The 23489-nt window shown below is 40.5% G+C and overlaps 1 protein-coding gene across 1 annotated transcript; it reads right to left on the reverse strand.

Moving 5' to 3' along the window:
- Nucleotides 1-389: 389 nt before the first annotated feature.
- On the reverse strand, nucleotides 390-18080 carry Kctd18 (potassium channel tetramerization domain containing 18). Its single transcript, XM_090354571.1, has 7 exons — nucleotides 17928-18080; nucleotides 14586-14801; nucleotides 12315-12526; nucleotides 9987-10180; nucleotides 8918-9012; nucleotides 4429-4531; nucleotides 390-1997 (listed from the first exon to the last, which is right to left on the reverse strand). Exons 2-7 carry the CDS (start codon nucleotides 14743-14745, stop codon nucleotides 1517-1519), a joined length of 1245 nt encoding a protein of 414 aa, XP_090210697.1. The 5' UTR covers nucleotides 14746-14801; nucleotides 17928-18080; the 3' UTR covers nucleotides 390-1516.
- Nucleotides 18081-23489: the final 5409 nt, after the last annotated feature.

Here is a 23489-nt window from a genome sequence, read left to right on the forward strand (position 1 = left end):
TGGTCCTAAAGCTTACTTAGGATCAATTTCTGTTAGAGGACTGTCTCCTGCGCTGCCAGTACATGAATCTTGGCAGGAGCTCAGTACGTCTCACCCTGAACCGCCGCCATCTTCCACCGATCGGTCTTCTGCATACTTTTAAATCTTAAGACTATCTGGGTTCATCTTTAAAAAGAGAATGTCAATATGGATCTTCAATTGAATAATTACCATTTCTGCCCAAATAAATCACCTGTTTTAAGATACCAGTAGATGAACAGTTATCCAAAACTGGTTTAGTTTCTACTTTATTTGGACAAGAAAATGAATTTGTAAACAGAAACAGAAACCTTTTGTAAACTTCCATATTACTAAAGGAGTCCAAGACTTTAAAAGAAAAGCACAAAGAAAATGTCACTTTTTATGGAAAAGCTTTATTTCAAAAATTAACATTTTGACAATATACTTATTGTACTATTTCAAAGCAATGCAAGTACAATGTTAAGTCCTAGAATAAAAATTACTCTGCTTTATGAACTTTATGCTTTATGCAGACATAGGGCTCACTGAAAGTAGAAATGTGATTCAATTATAAAACATAACTTTGCAAGAGTAAACATACAAACTGAATAGCCATGAAAAAATAGAAGATTAATCACAATTTTTTTGTTTAAAAATATGGTTATACAGAAATTTTATGTGCAAAAAATCATATCTTAATAATCAGAATGACTTTGGGGTCACTTCTGAAGAACAAATATTAACTTCAGTTAAAAAGTTAAACTTTTCCATTCTCTTTTTCATACTATTTTAAAAACCTCGCTATTCTAATTAAATTGATATTCTAACAATTCACTTCAAAACCATGTTTTCTCGTGGTGTATATAAATAGGTCAACTAACAGAAAAGAGTTTTGTTTTTAATAAGCCAATTCAAGAAAGAAATAGGCTCAATTAAACAAGAATCAAAGTGTGACTTCGAACATCTTTTTCCCTTCCTATCATTTCTTTCCACGTTGTCTTTTGAGACCAAGAGCAACCATAGGTCCCTCACCTGATCCATACTTTCTCTGGAACTTCTGACTGTCCAGTGAAGGCTGGCACTGACACCAACCACCATCTCCCTCTCACCAGATGGAGATATCTTCTTCCCCAGGACCTCACACCTCTCCTTAAGCTACAAGAAGTAGCATTACAAAAATGTCTCTAGTATTCCTGCAATAAAAGGGACTTCTTTAGTAATTACCTTGCTATCCTGCTTCCTTCTCTGTATACCAATTAAGTTAAAGATTCAAAACTAGAAATCACACTGCCCACAGACAAACTACCCTTAAAGGGGTAGGAAAAGGAGAAGGAAATCCAACTCCAACCACAAAGTCACAGAAGTCACTCCATTCCTACATCACACAAGTCACTTTTCTGGCAACAATCCTAAGCAGAAACATGTTTTCCTTCCTATTGCATAAAGGAACAGTATCACTTAGTATCAAAGGTGTTGGAAACTCTGAGACAAATGGGAAATTTCAATTTCATCATTTTTATCCATCAGCCTGCTCTTTCCCATTTTCAGTCTGTCCACCTAATGTGTTAGAAGCTTCCAGAGAAGGCAGCTCTGGGGAGCCAGCCTGAATCCCGGCTGTGGGCGTAGGTGGGGAAGGCATCACAGCACACAGTGGAGTCCTCTTCAGCTTTATCACTCGGTGGGATGTAGACTTCTTATCAGAGAGTAGCACCTTTGCTGGCGAGGGGTGTGCGGCTCCATTCTCAGCACTCCTGGCACCATCATAAGCTAGAGAATGCCCAGATGCCCCCATGCCCACATTGGGCATGGAGCTCTGAGCTGCCTTTCTACAGCTGCTGTTTTGAGAGGTCTGGACAGCACTGGTTGGAGCCACTCTGACTGAAGCAGAGTTCTTTACTTTAATTTGGGTGCTCGTGGAAGGGCCCAAAAACCTGACTGGCTTAGGACCAGCCTTACAGTTCACACCTTCTTCCTCTTCGTTAAGGGTTATCAATCGCCTGGAAAATACAGAAGCAAGACTTTTTTCCAGCATTTTTCACTTTTAGTAACAAATAAAAATGTTTCAAAAATATACCTTTTGGTTTAACAAAAAGGCTTTCCATAAAAATGGAAATCAAGAGGTTCAGAGATAAATCCACCTCATTTGTAAAATAGTAAGTTTACAAAAGATTATTCTCAATTTGAATGCAAACTTCATTTTTTAAAATCACACATAATGTTAAATCAACAAGAAGTGAAATCTGGAGCATTAACTAAGAATTATAACGCATATCAACCTGTTTCCAACAGTCTGAATGTGAAACAAGAATAATCAAGGTAGTGTCAATAACTTTCCTGAAGCAAAAGAAACATTCTGACATATGAAAGGTTCTATAGTAAAGTTGCCTATTTAATTTTGATACATCTGCAATTCTCAATCACACTGTTACCTTTGACAGCCAGTAAAATTTGCATGTGTGGGACACATTTGTGCGAGACTGCAAAGAATGGTCAAATTCATGGTGTGAGTGTGGTCAGATGTTTTTCAATTTGAAAAGCTTTGAGCAAGCCTTCAAAGACTCCTGAATGGTTTACCACTCATTATAAACAGGCTTAAGACAACATTTCTAAAAATTGCCTTGGAATTGCCAGTTCTTCCCACTGCTTCCACCAGCTCCCCATCAGTAGGTCTGCCTCACAAGTACCCAGGTAAGGCAATTTTCTCCCAGCCTAGAGAGGAACAACCAAGTTATCTCCAAATATTGTCAAATACCCTCTTGAGGGACAAAATCACCTCCACTTCAGAGCTACTGCTCTTTAGATAAACAATATTAGTCCATCAAAAAGCTTATCTCATAGTGTCCTTGAGAAGAAATGACCAACTCTTAAAAAGAAAAAAATGAATATGCTGTATTTCTGCAAAAGAGTCAGAGGCAAAATGTAAAATGAATCAAATTCTAAAGCAATCAAAAGATCAGAATACTGAAGGCCATGAATAAAACTTAGATACTAAAAAAAAATGAAACAGATTTAAATGTATTTTTAAATGATGAAAGAGACAAGATACGGAAATGAATTTAATGCTAATAATTCATGGAACACAAGAAAATATCATCAAATAAAAATACTAATAATGGCACTATAAAAGAGAAAGGAGTTCAGAATAACCCGCAGGACATTTCAAGTACTAAGTCTAAATGGATTCTTTTACTATTGTAAAATAAAGCCTGGAATTCTACTTCTGTGGGGGGTAAAAAATAAAATGCCTACCACAGCATTCCAATGGTCACTACTATTATTTGTGTGTTTTTTGGGAGGGAGAGTTAAGGGGAACACAAATACCTCTAACTTGCTTGAGCCAAGCCTCCAGCACAGCTTTTCACTGGTTATTTTGGAGATGGAGTCCCATCAACTTTTCTACCTGGACTGCCTTCAAGCTATAATTCTTCAGATCTCAGCCTCCTGAGTAAGTAGGATTACACAGGCAGGAGCTTTTGGCATTCTGCTATTAAGTTCATAATGTTTATTTTCAGTAGTCTTGAGGATTGAACTCAAGGTCTCATAGTGTGAGGCAAGCCATGTCTACCAGCATTTTCTGTACCACACTGGGTTATGCACAGTGGCTCATATCTGTAATCTTAGCTATGTGGGAAGTGGAGCCCAGCAAGATCATAGTCGAAGGCCAGCCCAGCAAAAAAAAAAAAAAAAAAAAAAAAAAAAAAAAAAAAAAAAATCCACAGCATCCCATCTGAATCAATAACAGCATAGATAGGGTAACACTAGCACATTGTCATCCCAGAAGGCATCAATAAGAGGCCAATCCTGGAATAAAAACAAACTCCTATTCAAGAAAGAACACAAAGGGCCCAGAGTTTGGCCGAGTGGTAGAGTGCTTGCCTAGCATACACAAAGACCAGGGTTTGATTCCTCTGTACCACATACATAGAAAAAAGCCAGAAGTGGTTCTGAGTCTCAACTGGTAGAGCTCTAGCCTTGACAAAGTCCTAGGACAGTGCACAGGCCCTGAGTTCAAGCCCAAGACTGGCAAAAAAACAAAAAAGAAAGAAAAAGAAAAGAAATAACACAATAAGACAAAGTATATGATTTAAGCAATAGAGAGCCTGCCTAGCAAGCACAAAGCCCTGAATTCAAACCTCAGAACCATAAAATAGACACACCAACACACTCCTTCACCTCCAGTTTTAGGGAATTATTTAGACTTTATATACACTATTTTGGTAACTTTGTATCTATCAAGATCTATATTTTGATGGTAAGGTAGATTATCCATCCAAGTGGTTAATAAACTTAATAAGGTCAAGGATTATTATTTCTCTTTTCTAAAGGTAATAAAAATATTAATTACAGACTTGTAAAAATACAAAATAACTCCTTTGTACAACTACTTAAACATAATAAAAATATAATTTAAAAAAAATCGCAGAGAACCTCTTTCGAATTGGGGCCATGTGACGCAGGCTTCCAAGCAAAGGCTGTTCTTCCAAAGTCCAACATTCTATTAGCTCATGAGGGACCCGCCAGTAGCTAACACCTTGAAGGTAAAAAGGCATCATTAAGAGAGCTCCATCTACCACAAGCAATGAACAACACTGTGTAAGACCAGCCAGATGTAGTGTGAGGTTGTGCTTCTCACCTGATAAAGGGCGGAATGACAATATAAAGAGGAAGTGCTCACTGAATGTTCCAGGATAGTAGAGTGGCACTGCTCTTGACCTGGGTTTAGGCAAAGCTGACTACCCAGCAGAGCCTTGCCACTCACTGTGAGATGAACAACTCGTGATATATGCCCAAGTGGCCGCTGAAGCACTAGCCAAGACCACCTAGATCTGAATCGTACTCTCACTCACTGGTGTGAGAGATCACTGGTGTGACCCTGAAATGATATTTTCTGGACTGAAATGTTTACTTCCTCAGTGAGATGCTGATGAAAACAGTACACACTGTTATCAACATATACAATTGTGATAATTGAAGGGATCAGAACGAACTAAACACAAGAATGTGTTAGGTGCTTTTATAAATCAGTCATAGTACTGGCAGAGTAGTAACACTTGGCAGCAATGATTATATCACTTGCCCTGTAGACCTCATGGGTCTTCTGGAACTGCTCTGTGAACAGCACCCACTGAAAACAGGAGACGTCATCACTCTATGAAAATGAGACAAGTGATCCCACCAAGTTCATTTTCAATTTTAAGTCTGATAGTCTCCTGATTAGAAAGTAAAAACTGTATTCTGTTGAGTCTCCAACACACTATTATCAATAAAGAGGTCAGATTCAAAAAGTCACATATGATTCCATTTGAATGAAATGTTCAGAATAGTTCAATCCATTGAGACCAAAAGCAGAATGATGGTCATGAAGGGGCTGATAAATAGAATAGGAAGTAATTGCTTATAGAGGGCAATAGGATTGCCTCTGGGGTGACAAAAAATGTTTAGGGATACCCAGATAAGGGTTACCAGTTGTCCAAATGTAAAAGTAGTAAATTCCATTAATCTATATACTTTAAAATTGTTAATTTTCTCTTATATGACTTTCAATTTAACTTTAAAAAGTTAATTATATATAGATATATGAAAAGATGTTCAAGTACCATGGAGGTTCTGGCAGTAATTACAAAGTTGGCTTCTTAGAATGTTAAGATTCATTCATGTTAATGTATATATCAGTGACCTTTTTATCGATGAGTAACATCTATGATTTATCATTGCCATCTGTTTAAATAAGTCATTTTTCCTATTAATGTAATTAATTTACTGTATAAAATCTGGAAAATATAGAAAAGTAATTTTAAAATGTAAAATCATATCTAATCTGAAAACTAGTACTCATGCTCAAGATATATAGACTTATTATATTCCAATTGTTTTTTTCTGTTTATGTGATATGCTTATAATGGTAAGAATTTTATAGTTAATTGTTTCCTGCTTTTTATCATTACTTTTATCACAAAGCATCCTTGAACATAAAAAGTTACAAGTAATTTAATAGTCTTTATCATGTTGGTTTATATACTATATATTGATAACATGTAAATAATATGTTCCAAAATAATTTTAATGGCTGTATTCCATTCTGTGACTGAACTAAAATGTATGTAGCTAAATGTATCAATGTTTTTTAATTACTGAGCTTATAACTTATCTTCCTATTAAAAATCAATTGTTTGATTAAAGTTACTATAAAAGATATAAAAGTTTTTGTTTTTTCCTCTCAAGTATATTTCTAGACTATTTATTAGGTAATCTACATTTTTCCATTGGTAATTTATACTTTTTATCATATAGTATTTTTTATAATTTTTTTTTGCCAGTCCTGGGCTTGAGCTCAGGGCCTGAGCACTGTCCTTGAACTTTCTCAAGGCTAGAGCTCTACCACTTGAGCCTCAGCACCACTTCCGGCTTTTTTCTATATATGTGGTACCAAGGAATCAAACCCGGGTCTTCATGCATGCTAGGCAAGCACTTTAACCAGTAGGCCAAACTCCTGGCCCCAATATTTTTTATAATTTTATTGGGGTTTATTCTGTCTGCTCTTTCCCTAAACCAGAACACACAGCTTTCATGAACATGTATCTATAGCATCTTTTACTATCAAACAGCAGTAAGATCAATCCCCTTAATTATTTCTACTTCCCGACATTTTCATTGATAGTTTACCTGTTGATTCCTGAAGAAGGATGTTTGTATAATATGGATGTATAGATAGTTCAGTGGACAAGGGGAGAGATGGATAAATATATTAGCAATTTTCTTCATTAGAAGACCAAACTATATCTTGGGTTGTCCCATGAGTGGGATTTCCCCCTAGAATTGCTAAAGGACTTATCAGAGCTAGCTCCTGGAGATGCTATAACTACTCTCTATCCAGCTGTTTTTATCTATTAAATTCAGCACCGAAAATACCACTCATTTTGTAAAAAGATATATGTCCACATAAAACAACTGTCTTCTCTCTTCCTACAGACTTTTCTCTTACTTTTGTTTCCTGGTTTAAGGATTTCAAAGCCTCCTTGGAAATTGTGAAATAACAGTGATGCTCCATTATGTTTTTTGAAAGAGCTAAAAAATCAATCAAATGCTTTATAAAAAGTGAATGATCCAAGCCTTCTTCAGTTTCTTAAGTCAGTGGATATAGAAGCCAGGCCAGGGCCCTCCCAAAGAATCCCAGGCATCCTGCCAGGACAGAGACACAAAAGAAGACACAGAGAACCCCTGGGACACTGTTCCTCAACTTAAGCATAAATGTCTCAAAGTACACCAAATTATCAGTAATAAAGAGAATAGCACTTCTTTAATTATTATAAGCCACTCTGCTTGCTTGAAAAGTGTAACAAGAAAGGAAAAAAGAGGAAAAGTTAAAGAGATACAATTGATCAGAAAAGGAAGAGCTGGACCAGCACCCACTTGAAAGAGGAATGGCAGTTGTAATAAAGTCTCACCCTCTCCTTTCATTTATTCTCATGTGATCAACAGTGTGTCTCTACTAGCTTTCAAGGTCATTTTGAAATAACCAGTGGCCATGCAGTAGATGACAGGGTATTAAATTTAACTGGTGCCAGCTTGTCTTCATGGTAGAGGCAGGAAAGTTCCATCCCCAGGTAATGGGCATGTCTGAATTCCTAGCAAGAGGGGCAGGGACTTGGACCATAGGTTTCTAGGCCTGTCTGTACTATGCTTTGCACTCACAAGACACTTAAGTTTCCTGTGACTCTGCCCCCTGATGCTGGTCCTATAAGGTACTTATCAGCTCAGGTACCATTATACCATGCTTCATGTCTCATGTCTCCTGACTCTCTTCCAGTCACCACTTCAGCTTTCCATTAAAGTTGATCTGGTTTGTTGGTATTCGCTTTCTTTCCACTCCAGCCACTCATGGCTCAGTTTTCTAACAGTGTTAAGTATATTCGAGGGGCTGCAGGTCTGTGGGACAGGAGTCTACCTGCAGACATAGACTCTCCAATACTCTCAATTTGACCTCTCAAAATGTGGCTTCTCTCATGACCAAGTTCGGGTATAATGCTCTGAGGACTAAGATGCAATTATCATGAGATAAAATTATGGAACTTATAGTGCTTGGTACAAAATAGATATTGCATATATTCTTGTTAATGACAATATATCTTAGGCATAGAACAGTTTACCCTCTGGAATATTTAAACTAGTGGCATATCCTTTCCAAGACTTGGTTTTCTTGTCAAACAGGGATAGCAAATAGTGTACAGGGTTGTTTAGAACTAAGAGATATCTAATGTAATATCTAATGTTACCATAGTGGATTTAAAGCATTAATATCATTATTAATTAAAAAGGGTCATTTTTAGCAGGGCACCAGTAGCTCTTGCCTATAATCCTAGCTAATAAGGAGGCTGAGATCTGAGGATTATGGTTCAAAGCCAGCCCAGGCACAAAAAGTCCGTGAGACTCTTATCTCCAATTAACCACCAGGCTCAAAGGGTAGAGCGCTAGCCTTGAGCAGAAAAGCTCAGGGACAGCACACAGGTCCAGAGTTCAAGTCCCAAGAATGACAACATAAAAGTCATTTTTCCAAGTGTGCATTTCAAGATTTTATTTTATTTGAGCTCTTTAGATATATCTTCCAGCATTGTTTTCACTTACTCTAGGACAACGCTAGGTATACAATAGATCCAAATAAGCTCGTATTTAATTGAATTAAGTAGCATGCTTGATGCTACTAAATTATTAGTAACATCTAGATATTGTAATAATATGTATCAACTCATAGACTTAAAGGATATGTAAGTTCGCTGCCTCGGTGTCAGCAAATGACAAATACCTTGACACACCAAAAGCAGTGCTTTTTCAAAAGAAAAAAAATATATATAATAGCATTTCTGCTTTGTCTTATTAAGAAAGTCTATTATTTCAATGAAATAAAATAAATGTACTATACCTTTTCCTTCCCAAGCATCAAAGGCATCCATCATTTTCTTCAACTCTGCTACTGAATAATAACTCCAAATGTATTGAACATTATTTCCAGCCTCTCTAGAAATAGTACAAAGAAGAAAAAAAGAAAAGAAAACAAACTATCTAGGTAGATATATATATATACATATATTCAACTTAACAGGCATTCTATAAGTGTTTGATAGTTAAGGGGAAATACATATACATATGCATACAAGCATGAAGATATACAAAATGAATTTTAAAAATAAATCATAACACATACTAATATATAGTAATTTCATGATATAAAGATGAATCAACATACTTTTTAAACAAGATTTTTTGTTTTTTGGAAATCAGGTAATTAGTAAAATTAGAAAGGCTCTATTTGATTCAGATTAGCCTGGCATCATGGCAGGTTTTTACGTATTTCATATAGAAACTTCCTCATCTGTAAAGAAGTTGGACACTGATGACATCTCTCAACATGTAAAACAAGCTTAAAAGGCCATGTATTAGTCTCTAATCTGTGACATAATCCAATCTCTCACAGAATTAAGCAATAAAAGCTTCCTAAATGAATTTACCCACATAAATAAAATCACATGTAGAGTATTACAACTCTTAAAAATTTAATATGTTCAAGTTATAGAACTCTAAAGCTGGAAGAAAAAGAGAGGCCTTCTTTATTCTTATTAGAGAATCCAAGACATGGCTTGGCCCTGGTCATTCAGGAGGCCTGCCAATGTGTAAGCTAGTGCTTCCCCTCCACAGTATGGTCTAAGGGAAACACTGGGCATGTGGCTTTTCTTTTCTAAGGCTTCTTCTCTTTTTAAAGGCTTCCCCAGGGTGCTCAGTTCCTGTGAAGAATCACTGTCCTCCATCACAAAGATGACTTGTGACTTAAAGCTCTGTGAAATGCTCATAATTATCACCTGCTCCAAAGCAGTCTGTCTCCACAGCTGAGAACCCCTCTGCCTGCTGGACTGTGTTGATATCTTTTCTAGTCAATAACATCTCTTAGTAGACACTTAGATGATTTTGTTAATTTTCACACCATTTGGACATACCTTTTAAAAATGCTTTTACTGTAAATCCTTCCTCCCAGCTGCTTATCAATAGCATCTGTCCCATCCGTTTTGGTGGCATATACACCAATAATTCTACTCTCACAACTTGCACCAGATGTATTAAGATAGTGAAGAACCCAAACTGTTGGTTTATTGCAAACTAAGCCATATGAATCACAGAAGTCTGTTAAGGCCTAAAGCAAAAAAGAAAATAAACATATATATATATATATATATATAAAACATAAAATTTGGATTTAATTAAGGAGTAAAATAAAGAATGAATGAGCTCTATTACTTTCATGTACAGCTGCAATTTCAGATGGTTATAACAAAAAAAGATTATAAATTTCAACCCAGCCTTTAAACACACATGTGATGAATTAATTGGAGGAAGGAGAGGAATAAACACAGAAAAATACCACCCAAAACTTAACAATTTTTCATTTAGAGACTCCTATCCTGCATGGAAATTCTATCTTCTCTTTTGGTCTGCACATCACTATTAATTTTATAATCTTCATATAATAACTACAATGTCTTATTTCCTCTTATTTTCTTAAATTTTCTCATTTACTTTTATCTTCCCTTCATTTTTTATTATCCCCATAGCTAGACTGTAGTTTAAACTCCAAATTGCAAACCATGAGTTAATGAGACAGACATGTTCTTTTACACTGACAGAAATATGTGAACTCATTTGTCATTTATCTAACCATTCATTCATTCATTCATTCACCTGAACATGTGCAGAAAACTGTCATTGTCTAAGAGCTGTAAGGGTAAATAAGAAGAGTCAGGTTTATTAGCTAGTTTACAGCTAATGCAGAAACCAGAAATCATTCAACAAGCCTTTAGCACAACATGTAACATTTTTTATATGCAACCTGGTAAGAAGACAAGCTGCTCCAAAGCAGAGAGCAAGGAGCTTTACCAGTGGAGTGGTAAGGCCTTTGTTGGGACAGATGGTATGACTGCTTTGAGGACCCTTAGAACAGACATTTTTGTCTGTTTTGTCCACTGACATATACCATGTTTCGGCAATAGAGGGTATTTGGTTATTAGGAGAATAGTAAAAAAACCAAAAAACAAAAAACTCATTTGGTTCCAGATCCTATTCTGGAATATGCAGGAGAGGCATGGGCTCTGCTCTTAAGTTACTTGTAATTTAACTGTCAAATGATATAGTCTCTCAGCACTATTTACCATATTTGCAGAATGTAGCCGTTTGCTTCCTATACACTGACATCCAAATCAAAGAATTCAAACAAGTTAAAACATTCCTCAGGTAATTTTATATTTTTCTTGAATCTTAATTAGTAGCAAATATAAAGTGTATTTGTAAGACAAAGATAGATAACAAACCTCTTGAAGTCATGTAAAGATCTCTAAAATGTGATTTACCAGTCTCGAAGAGAATTTATCAAACTAATGGCTTAACTTAGTAACAAACTGCTACACTCACTAATTGAGGTAAGAGATTTTATTATTTAGCATGATTGTTCCTTAAAAATCACAGTATGGGGGCCACAAGTTTGGCCTAGTGCCAGAGTGCTTGCCTATCATGCACGAAGCCCTGGGTTCTATTCCTTGGTACCAGATACATAGAAAAAGCTAGAAGTGGTACTGTGGCTCAAGTGGTAGAACTCTAGCCTTGAGAAAGCTCAAGAACAGTGATCAGGCCCTGAGTGCAAGCCCCAGACTGGCAAAAAAAAAAATTACAATATTTCCTCATAGTGTCTTGAACTTTGTGCTCTGGCAGCTTTGTATCATGATTCTCCTACATATGACTTCCAAGTAGCTGAGATTGCATAAATAACCTGGTTTGTTGAGATCTGTAAACTTTTACCTGGGCTGTCCTTGAGCTGTGATCCCTCTGAACCCCTACCTACCACCTAAGTAATTTTTTCTTTTAATGACATTTTTGCTGCTTGCCAATACTGTGTCTTGAACTCAGAGCTTCCTGTTCTTTCTTGACTTGCTTCCTCATGGATGAAACTTGCTCTATTGCTTTGGCCATGTCTCTAGTCTAGCTTTTCTGTGGTAATTGGAGGTGGAGTCTCTCAGACTTTCTTCCTGGGCTGGTTTAGAGCCAAGATCTTAGTCTCCTAAGAGTTATATATCTTTGAGCAATGTAATATCCTTTCCTAGAATCAAATCTCAGCTTTATAACATGAATAGGAGTAATTAAGAAACATGTGTTCAAAAACTATAACATCTGCCTCATGTTTGGTTTATGTGACAACACAGGCTATACAAAATGGTATATATTGCTTTGTGTATAATAAAAACAGGTTTTTTTTTTAAAACTTGAGAAAATGTCAAGACCTTTTTAAGTTCTATATTTGACCTTAAAGAATATGCCTCCATTTCATTGGCCAAGTGGTCAGACAAGTTGTATGGATAAGGTATGCCGAAGTAATCAGCTTCTTCCTGTAGGGCAACTCGAGTCTGCTCATCTGCGGGAATGTGAACTTCTCCGTGAAGATAATCCAGAAGGTATTTAAACAGATGTCCATCACGATCAATAACACAAGCCCCTAGAAAACATTCAGTTCAAAGACAATGAGCAATTACAACTACAGAAATTTCTTTCTCCGAAGAAGGTTAACATCTAGTACAACAGGCTAACCTTTTGATGTTTTGGCTTAGAAATACATAATACGCTTAAACTGAATTTGAGTGAGTTGCTTGGGAAAGCCACTTGATTTACAGAACACTGCACTGCATGTAAGTCTGAATGCAAATATGTATCTTAGTAGTGCCATATCTGGTTTATATGGGTGTTTCAGGCCACAGGAATCAGTGAAGCTAAATCAAGCCTATGTTTTTCTCAACCAGCCACACACTAGGCCGTGGAACTCTATCTTCCTGAACAGAAAGCCCTCTTTCATAATTTATGCAGAGAAACTGTGTGGCTTAGTAGTAGAACCCTGTAGTCTCACTGACCACACAGGAAAATGTACTCTAAGATCCACTATACAATCACAATATCCCACTACAAGCAACTGTAAAAGCTCACCACCACTAGCCTCTGGCCAGCTGGATAAGAACAGCAAGTGGCATAATCATCGTATGACCAGTATTTGAAAGTCAACTATGCTACAAGCATCAAGCAGGTGTGCCCTTTATCTAGAATGGCTGGGTCAATCACTTAAGAATCTACACTTAAACAAGAAGAAATACTATGTTGGTACCACTTGGTGATAAAAAGATAATCTTTAGGTAATTTAACAGAATTAAAACCAAAAAGCTTCTCTATAAAGAATACTCAATCCTGCCTATAATTCTAGCTACTCAGAAGGCTGAGAGGATTGTGGTTCAAAGCCAGCCCAGACATGAAATCCATGAGACTCTTATTTCCAATTAACCATCAGAAAACCGGAAGTAGCGCTGTGGCTCAAACAGTAGGGCCCTAGCTTTTAGATGAAGAGTTCAGGGACTGTGCTTAGGCCCAGAGTTCAAGTCCCACGACAAAAAACAAACAAACAAATAAAATAACCACCCTCAATAATTTTTCTCTTTTGATTAGGTTAAAAAAATTGTGAATAGATAATGAAGCTCAATATCTGCTTCCTTTTCTTATCAAGCCCAGAGTACCAGCTAGAGTTCCCAGTCCTTTTCTTTACCCCCATTCCTGGGCCTTGAACTCAGGGCCTGAACACTGTCCTTGGGCTTTCTCAAAGCTAAGGTTCTACCATTTGAGCCACAGCACCACTTCTGGCTTTTTTTTTTTTTTCTATGTATGTGGTACTGAGGAATGGAATCTGGTTCTTCGTGCATGCAAGGCAAGCACTCTACCACTAGGCCAAACTCCTGGCCCAAGTTCCCACTCTCTTAACTGCCATGTAGCTGGCAAAAATGACCTTCCCAATCCCTGAGTTGGTGACAGCAGGGCAACCTCTCATGCTTAGGATGTCTTGACAAGGAACCGTCTTGGATTCCAGGGCTCATGGATGGTCCAGAAATAAAATATAGAAAGCCTTTCTTGGACTGATAGAGGTTCTTTACAAACAGCAGTTGAAGGTTCGGTGGTTCCCAACATACTTGAAGCAGAGAGAATAGCACCAGGACTTTATCCTGTATTCTAAAGTTTCTTCCAAAATATCACTGCTGGTCCATCACTGCTATATCTTAGCTGCGCATATCAACACATAGAAGACCACACTGATACGCCAGCATGGAACACAACACGAATTCCACCATGACTGCTATCAGCAAGGTGGGGCATTGCCTTCTCCTGAGAAAAATGTTTTCTAACTTGAAAGACACAGAGAGACACTTAAAAGACTCCAGCAGCCATCATGTCACATGAAAATAATGACTTCCAAAATGCAGTTAATCTTGATAATTAGGTCACAGCTGGCCCTGACACCCTTGCACTTCTTTGCCAACTTTTAGCAACAGTATCACAGATTTTAGAAAGCAGAATCTGATTTTCCTGTGCACTTAATGAATCTCCATACAGTCCTAATAAGAGCAGTCATTAGTAGATTAATCTAATGCATTCCAAGGCAATTAGGAAAATCAAAAGGAATTTAAAATAGATTCTATTATAATGAATATTCACTATCATAATTCCAAACTTTAGATATTTACCTGATTCATCTGTTTTTAGAGGAAAACGACCACTGAACATAGATGCCAGCATAGAGTCCTTAAAGCGGCATAGAGACTCACGCCTGGCTGTGAAAACACAACCCCCCACATTGAGTTGAAGAACTTCTAGCACCTCTTCGTCCACTTTCGGGTCTGCCATTGTGTTTTTGGACACTCCAAGTTTTGCCTTACACTTTCAGTAACTTGAAAACTTGTCTGTCAAAGCAAAGGAAAACACCACTGACATTTTACCAATACATGACTGTAAAATAAAGACATTTTAAAATGATTTCAAGTGAAGTTTTCATAGCCAGAAATGCTAAAAGATGCCATATAATATGAAAAAAGTTTGAGATGTGCTAAGGAGTTGGAAAATTTTCAGTCAGGATTTGGATCCGATAATAAGCTATTAGCAAACAAAGTATAGCTGCAAAGTTGTTGTTGTTGTTATTGTTGTTGTTGTTCGTGGGGCTTGAACTCTGGGCCTGTGCACTGTGTCTGAGCTCTTCAGCTCAAGGCTACCACCCTATCCCTGGAGCCATGGCATCATTTCCAGTTTTCTAGTGGTTAATTAGAGGTAAGAGTCTCAAGATCTTTGGTGCCTGGGCTGGCTTTGAATCTCAATCCTTAGATCTCAGTCTCTTGAGTAGCTAGGATTACAGGCGTGACCCAGACACCCAGCTCTGAAACAACCTTTTAAAGAATTAAAGGTTGAAGATATGTGAAACCTTCATTACTCAAGTCTTTGTAACTACAAAATCTGCAGAAATCAGTATTATTGGATGAAACCGAACTGCTAGGTTTTATGACTGAGGATAAAACACTAAGATCTTAGACAAATTATCTTTTTCTTGTTTCCTTGTCTATAAAATAGAGGTAGCAATGTTGGCTACATCATAGGACTGTAAGAATGAGATGCTGGTGGCTCATGCCTATAATCCTAGCTACTTAGGAGGTTGAGATCTGAGAATTGCAGTTTGAAGTTTCTTGGGCACGAAAGTCTATAAGACTCTTATTTCCAATTAACTACCAAAAAGTCAGAAGTGGTGCTATGGCTCAAGTAGTAGAGTATCAGCCTGGGGGCAGGGGTGGGGAAAGCTAAGAGATAGCACCCCTCTAGAGACACACACAAAAAAAGGACTATCAGCCAGGCTCAGTGGCTCACCCCTATAATCCTGGCTACTCAGGAGGCTGAGATCTCAGGATTGAGATTCAAAGCCCCCCCTCCCCCAAAAAAGGACCTGAGACTCATATCTCCAATTAACCTCCAGAAAACAGGAAGTGAGGCTTGGCTCAAGGGTAGGCTGGTAGCCTTGAGCTGAAGAGCACAGGGACAATGTCCAGGCCCAGGGGTAGGGAGATGGCCTTGAGCTGAAGAGCTCAGGGACAGTACCTAGGCAAGTTCAAGCCCCATGACCCACAAAAAAAAAAAAAGAAAGAAAGAAAGAAAAAAGAAAATAAGGACTATCAGAGAATAATTAGCATATACAGAGAATGTAGCTATCATAAATTAAAGTCAGCCCTAAGTTAGCCACCTTCTTTTAAAGACATTGTAGGTCATGTTTAGGAGCTTGGCCTCTTCAAACAAATTTGAGTTTAAAATCTACTTCTCTTCTCCAAAGTAAGTGCCAGTTACTGGTAATCCAATAAATAAATGCAAATATATGTAAAATATAATTTCTGGCTCAGAGAGTAAACACTTAGTAGACAAATTTTACCATAAGATAAATACCAAGGAACTTGATATTGACTTTATAGATTTAAGAGAACAAAGGAGTAAAATTTGTAACACATAGTTTTAAATCTTAACACGATTCTAATACTAATAGCCAGACTGGTTTACAACTGCAAATTTAACACGTCTAAGTGTTCCAATTTCTTCACACTAAAGTGTGAAAATTTAGGAAATTTTTGTTTTTGTTTTTGTTTGTTTTTTTTTTGGCAAGTCCTGGGCGGGGCACTGTCCTTGGACACTTTTTGCTCAAGGCCAGTGCTTTGCCACTTGAGCCACAGGGCCACTTCTGGCTTTTTCTGAATATGTAGTACCAAGGAATAAAACCCAGGGCTTCCTGCATGCTAATCGAGCACTCTACCACTAGGCTATGCTCCCGGCCCCAAAAGTTGTAAATGATTTAAGTGATCTTCTTTCATCCACCTGAAATAATATTGTTGGGAAAGGCATCCTACTTTATATATTTCATACCAAGATTCAAATGGCTGCCAAAGGCTCAACTATATCCCTGTCAATTCACTTTTATTAAGTGGTCAACTACAGTCCTTTCCTAGATATTCCAGACCAGCCTGTTAAAAAAAAACAAAAACAGTGGGAAGCAAAGGCCCAGCCTTCTAGAAAGATCCTAGAGTAGACACACCTCTGAGGCGTGGGATGGAGCTGGTTCTCCCTGTCAGGGAGTGACCAGCCTTCCAGGGATCCTGCATACACTTCCAGCTCCTGGGCAAACCTGACTTCTCAAGTATGCATCCTGAGTTTGAATCCAGGCACATGGCTTCTGCACTTCTTCCTCCTTTTATCCTTTTATGCAGACATTTGCTCTGCAGGCTTGAATAGGGCGGGGCAGGGTCACTCTTAAAACAACTCCACTTTCACAGAGTGCTTCCTCCAGACAGAAGACAGCCATTATCTCCTTCACCAAGCAGCCTTTCTACAGCGGGAATGGCTGTCCCTACTGACGGGTGAGGGCACCAGGAAGAAAAAATAAATAAACAGCGATGTGGGAAGTCCTCGCAGGGCTGCCTGTGCCCTGTGCCCCGCTATGCCCGCCCCGCATCGTCCAGTCTGGCACGTTCCCGGAGGCTCCAGTGCCCCTCAAGACTTGGTGGCACCGCGGTGCGCGGGTGAGGGGTGTTGGGGGGGGGGAGGTAACCGCATGCTTCGGGGCCCGGAACTACTCCCACCCCACTCGGGCGATCCCCGACTCCAGGCTGGACCTGCGGCGACCCTCCACCTTCAGACGCACTCCCACGGCCTCTGAGGTGAGGGGACCTCGGGGTGGGGGCGCGGGGCCCGACCCCGGAGTCCCCCGGTGTGTCAGCGCCCCCGGCGACGCCGACTTGCAGTCCCCAGGCCCCGCAGCGTCCCTCGGAAGGTCTGCGCGGTGGGGCCCAGGGACCCCGCGTCCGGACGCCGCGCCGCGGGGGGTGGCGCTCCTCCTCAGAGGAGCCAGGCACCCCGCAGGGGGCTTCCCGCAGCCGGACTGGGAGGGAAGGACCCCCGACTCGGCCCCAAGGCCCAGCCTGCAACCCCGGCGCCCGGGTCATCGGCGCCCCGCCGACTGCTGGGCCCCGAGGCCCACCTGGCGCACCGGCGACCGCCTGACTGACCTGCGACCCGCCGGGCCCTCAGCGCTGCCGCTGCCCAACGCCGCGGGGCTGGACGCGGAAGAAGCGCCTCCTCTGCTGCTCCGCAACTCCGGGAACAGCCCGACGGCGCCCCCGTGCGGCCTGGCCCCACGGCGCCGCAGGAGGGAGGTAGAGGAAGAGGGGAGAAGCGCGCGACACGCCCCGCCCCTGACCGGGCACGCCCCGCCCCTCCGGCGCCTGGGCTCCGCCCCTCGAGCGCCAGGGCTCCGCCCCCGTGCCCACAGGCAGGAAAGGAAGGGCGCCTTTCCCCCCACCCACTGGTTAAGGTGTTCAGCCAAGAACGATCGGTATATTGGGCTTTTTGTAAGTCCGGTTAAGTAGTGTGTGTGTGATTTAGAAAGATTGTTCACACAGAACTTGCTTTTATTTAAAATTGAAAGTTATATTTTGGAATCTTTACTCTCATTTCTTGACTGGAGGGTAAAGAATGTTACACTAAACCTAGTGAAAGAAAGAAGAAAAAAGAAATGATTTTATTCCTGATCCAGCAAAGAAAATGGAGGTTAGGACATTTATTGAATACTTTTTGTTCCTCTAACCCTGTGCAGAACTACTCAATTTCTTCTTCACAAGGACCCAGTCTCCATTTCTCTAGCTGTGCCATACCTTGTAGGTGGTCTTGTTTCTAAGGCACTTCTCCAGAATCCATACTAATTGGTTCCTAATTCCTCTGTTAGGGTCTCAGAAAGGGAGAAGGCAGTGAAAGGTAAGCCCACCTCTCCCTCAGATATTAACTGTCTTGGAGACAGGGAAAGTGTCTAGCATACAATTCTTGATCACTAGATTTGAGCCAGACACTGGGACTGTAGGATTGAACTAAAACAATGTCACTGACTCATGGCAGCTTTCAGTCTAGTACAATGGTCAGAAAACTTTCTATAACTATTTGGGGTTTTGTGGGTCTAAATGGGTAACATCCACGTTTAGATTATGGACCATAGAAAAATAAATGGTAGCCCACAATGCTCTTCAAGTGGGAGAAATAGGCACAAAACAAAATAGAATAGAGTCAAGATAATGGTAAAGATGATAACTTGGGTGGAAAAATCCTCACTTTTGAGAGGATGGAGGTTTGACAGCTAAAAATGAGAATAAGCACAGCTTCCAAAGAAATGAAGAACATCTCAGAAAAAAAGGGGCGGGGGAAGCCGGAAGTGGTGCTGAGGCTCAAGTGGTAGAGCTCTAGCCTTGAGAAAGTCCAAGGACAGTGCTCAGGCCCAGGACTGGCAAAAAATAAATAAATAAAAAATAAAAAAAGGGGGGAGAACAAATAGGAAGGCCTTGACCACGTATAGAAACTGAAAAAGAAACTGTGAGAGTTGCTGAGCTTGCCAGGTGGTTATTCAGGCAGAAGAGACTTTAGGAGGTGTAACCAGGGCCCATGAGGAAGTGACCTCAGAGCCTGGGGCCCTTTGCTGACTCAGAGTCAGCAAAGATGATTGACAGTTACAGGTAATTACCAGTTACCCTCAGGTGATTTCTGGTAAGGTTATGTGTTGTACTTCATGAAGAGGGGGTTGCTGGGGCTGGGGGGGGGGGGAGTTATTTTCCCAGGCAGCTAGCCTTTGGATAGCTATAAAGGGGCATAGACTCTCTGGCTACTTCCTGCTGGCAAAGGGCATTGGTTTTAGGGATAAAAAGCAGAGAGGTCATCTGGTTTGGGAGAAGGCATCAGTAAGAGTTCAACAGTTTCTTGGTGGTGAGCACTGGAACACTTGTCCAGAGGCAGCAGCAGTAGTGGCCAGCAGCAGTATTTAGTGCAACTTTTGGCCATGTGACCTCAGGGGCATCCTCACAGGGCTGACTGAGTAGAGCCTTGCCTGTTGCCAAGGCTCTCATTTTTAAAACCCCTGTATCTCCCATCTCCACAAATACTTTAAACCTTCCAACATCCTTTCCCTCTTGTATCTACCTGAGCTAATTTTTCTTAGTACAACTCAACTTGCCAGGCAGTTACAAATGATTAGATCAGATGTTGTAATAAACCTTTCATAAAATAATACTATTTCACTGGGCACTGGTGGCTCATATTCTAATCCTAGCTAGTCAGGAGGCTGAGATCTGAGGATTCTAGTTGGAAGTCAGCCTGGGCAGGAAAGTCTGTACGACTTTTATCTCCAATAAACTAGAGGTATAGTTCAAGTGGTAGAGTGTTAGCCTTGAGCAAACGGTACTCAGGGGCAGTGCCAAGGCCCAGAATTCAAGCCTTAGGACAGGCAAAAAAAAAAAAAAAAACTCAGACAATTTGTTTTATTGTCTTAGCAATTTGCAGTGTCTTGCTGTCTTGCTTGGCTTCTGCTCAAAGATCATTTTTCTTGGAAAATATTTATTTCAGTAAAGCTTCTCTGTTAAAGATATAGGCTTTTGTGGTTTCTTTTTAATTAACAGCCAACATTTCTTTTTTGTTGTTGTTGGGGCTTGAACTCTGGGCCTGGGTGCTGTCCCTGAGCTTTTCAGCTTAAGGCTACTGCCCTAACCCTTGAGCCACAGGTGCCACTTCCGGTTTTCTGATGGCTAATTGGAGATAAGAGTCCCGCTGACTTTAGTGCCCAGGCTGGGACTGAACAGAGATCCTCAGATCTCAGCCACCTATGTAGTTAAAATTACCACCACTCCTGGCTTTCAACATTTCTTTATTATTTTTTCTACCCTCAGCTTTTGAGGTGTGCCTTAGGTGATTGAAGTTTTAATTGCCTGGCATTCAACCAAAGGCAAAGAAAATCAGGCATCTAATGAATACAACAACAGAGAAAAATAGAGGGACAAATCAGTCATTAATATATAGTATCCTATTACAAGAAAAGCTTACAGTTTTAACAAGGAACAAGTAGACAGGTAGATAAAGGCTTTATCACGTGTGTGTGTGTGTGTGGAGAGAGAGAGAGAGAGAAAGAGAGAGAGAGAGAGAGAGAGAGAGAGAGAGAGAGAGAGAGAGAGAGAGAGAGAGACAGACAGACAGACAGACAGACAGGCAGGCAGATTTTTGAGGCAATGGCTTTCTATACATCTTGGGCTAACCTGGAGCTCACTAGGTAACTCTGGCTAGTTTGAGATTCACAGTCCTCCTGCCTGCCTCAGCCTCTGGATTTACAGGTGCATACCACCCCATCCGGCTCTGTCTAGAATTTTAATCTAGGGTCTGCCTATATTTATTACACAAGAAGGCAAATGGCAGAAAGCAAACTGATATCTAGCTAAATGCAGCTATGTTTGGGGTTCATGATTGGAAATTATAGGAAGGTACATTTTGAAAGCTTTTTTACAATTTAGAAAGCACTTACACTGCTCTAACTGTGCTAAGATGGCAATTACAAATATGTTTGGGTATCCTGACTTCTCTGCCTCCCTTTTCTATTTATTTTAGTTCTGAGGCTATCGCCATAAAACAAACCAGTTGGGGAGAAAGCAATATAAATGTATTAGAACAAAAGGGTCTGTTGATCAGAAACATCATAAAAATATAATGTATGTCATTATCAATCATCATTGTATAAATGGAAAAACAGAATCCCAGAGAGATTAAATGATTTGGTAGAAATTAAATAACCATTAGGTGGTAAAGATATGACAAGGTTCATTTAAAGAAGCATAGATATTGAGCATGTAATGTACTAGGCTAGGTAAAGAAGATATAGTGCTACTTAACTCATAGGTAGCCAGAAATTTCTATAGCCAGTAAATTATTCTAAACCACATTTATTGAAGTTTTTTATTATAGTGTAATTTCAGCAATTGGCCAAAGAATAAATACTTTTCCAAAGAATCATGCAATTTGATCTGTTTGAAGATTGATCTTGAAACATATTATTAGACTAAAAGGCTTTAAATCAAAAGCCCCGTTTGTATCACTTAGCTAGTTTCTCTTACATGAGGGAAGTCATGATTTTCAAATGAATGAAACATTGACAAGAATATGAAATTGGAACGATCAGTTAAAATATAAATTTTACAGGCAATTTTTATCTTTCAATCTAATTGAGGACAGAAAGTACACTTTCTGCAAATTATTTTTCTTTCTTTTTTTTTTTTTTGCCAGTCCTGGGCTTGAGCTCAGGGCCTGAGCACTGTCCTTGGGCTTTCCTCCAAGGCTAGTGTTCTACCCTGAGCCACTGCACCATTTCTGGCTTTTTCTATGTATGTGGTACTGAGGAATCGAACCCGGGTCTTCGAGCATGCTAGGCAGGCACTCTACCACTAGGCCAAACTCCCAGCCCTGCAAATTATTTTTCATATATACTATTCGTTCGTTAATTTGTCTTTTAGATAGGATCTCACTTTAGCCTTGCTGGTCTGGAACTTCCAGTGTAGCCCAGGGTGGCCACTCATTCACAGTCTTCCTGGTTCAGCCTCCTAGGGTTGGGATTTAGAGATGCGAACCAGCACACCTCGCCTTGTATCCAATAGGAACATCATCAGTAAAAAGGACCTACATGTATTGCCTTGAAAAATAAAGCGGATAGTACATGGGTGGTACATGAACATCATTCTTGGACATTGAAGTAAAACAGACTGAAATACTGAGTTCCAGAGTTATGAATGAAATGCCATTGCTGCTTTCGCTCATCAAGCTAAAAAAGAAACACTCAAAAGACTTGAATGAAAACTACCCCACGCACTGCTGGGTCACGCCTGTAACCCTGGCCACTCAGGAGACCCAAAACTGAGGCTCGATGTTCAAAGCCTGCCTTGGACAGAGCTGAGAGACATCTCTGACGGGCAAAAAGCTGGAAGTGGAGATGTGGCTCAAGTAGTAGAGCGCCAGCCCCAACCCCCCCCCCCCAAAAAAAAGCCAAGAGAGCCTGAAGTCCGGAGTTCAAGCCGTAGTACCCGCACTAGAGAAAAAGAAAAGAGAAAGAGAAAAGGAAAAACAAGTGAGAACTAAAGGCCTTCATCAAAACTGTGAAGGCCGAGGATGCAAGATGGGAAGTAGGCAGGTAGGCTGACAGGAAGGTAAACAACAGAACTGAGGCGTCTCTCGCGCCTCTCAGACATCTGATTAACCAAGGTACTTTCGTTACAGGCGCGTTTCCTTTCCCACCAGTTCGCAGGAGGGCTACAGCCGAGCCTCGGGGCGCCGATTGCCCCTGCCCAGGGTGACGACTCCGAGCCTTCTGGCCCACCGCTAGTACAGTCTCAGGAACCCCCGGCCACACCCCGATCAGCGCTCCAGCGAGGTCCCGCCCCTTCCGCCTGCCACTTCCGGGTAACCATGCTCCTTTGCGCTGTCCTCCTGGAACCCGTGATTGGCTGTCATGGCAACCGCTAACGGTTGCGGAGTTTAAACCCAAACCCCGTGCAGTGACTGCCGACTGCGGAGCTCCCGGCGGCGGGCGGCGGTGCCCTCCGCTCCAAGAACGGGTAAGTCGGTCACCTCTGACACTGTCGTGGCCTTCCTCGTCGGGCGGAGTCGTGTCTTTCTGAGCCGGAGCTCGGGGGCGCCGTCGGCCTCGGCTCCCGGGCCATCCTCGGCCCCGCCACACCGCGTCCGTGCCCCCTGCCGGGGCTCCGGACTGGGCCGTACCT

This window comes from Megascapheus bottae, chromosome 21, assembly GCF_031878675.1.
Source record: "Megascapheus bottae isolate mThoBot1 chromosome 21, mThoBot2.hap1, whole genome shotgun sequence".
NCBI classification, from domain to species: domain Eukaryota; kingdom Metazoa; phylum Chordata; class Mammalia; order Rodentia; family Geomyidae; genus Megascapheus; species Megascapheus bottae.

Excerpts from the sequence above, each read along its gene's own strand:
- Kctd18 (XM_090354571.1), bottom strand. The coding sequence starts at position 14,745 with ATGGCAGACCCGAAAGTGGACGAAGAGGTGCTAGAAGTTCTTCAACTC. Across the intron at positions 12,527-14,585 it reads TCTAAAAACAGATGAATCAG|GGGCTTGTGTTATTGATCGT; the intron begins GTAAATATCTAA and ends AATGTTTTCTAG. Across the intron at positions 1,998-4,428 it reads ATGGCCCCAATTCGAAAGAG|GCGATTGATAACCCTTAACG; the intron begins GTTCTCTGCGAT and ends TGTATTTTCCAG.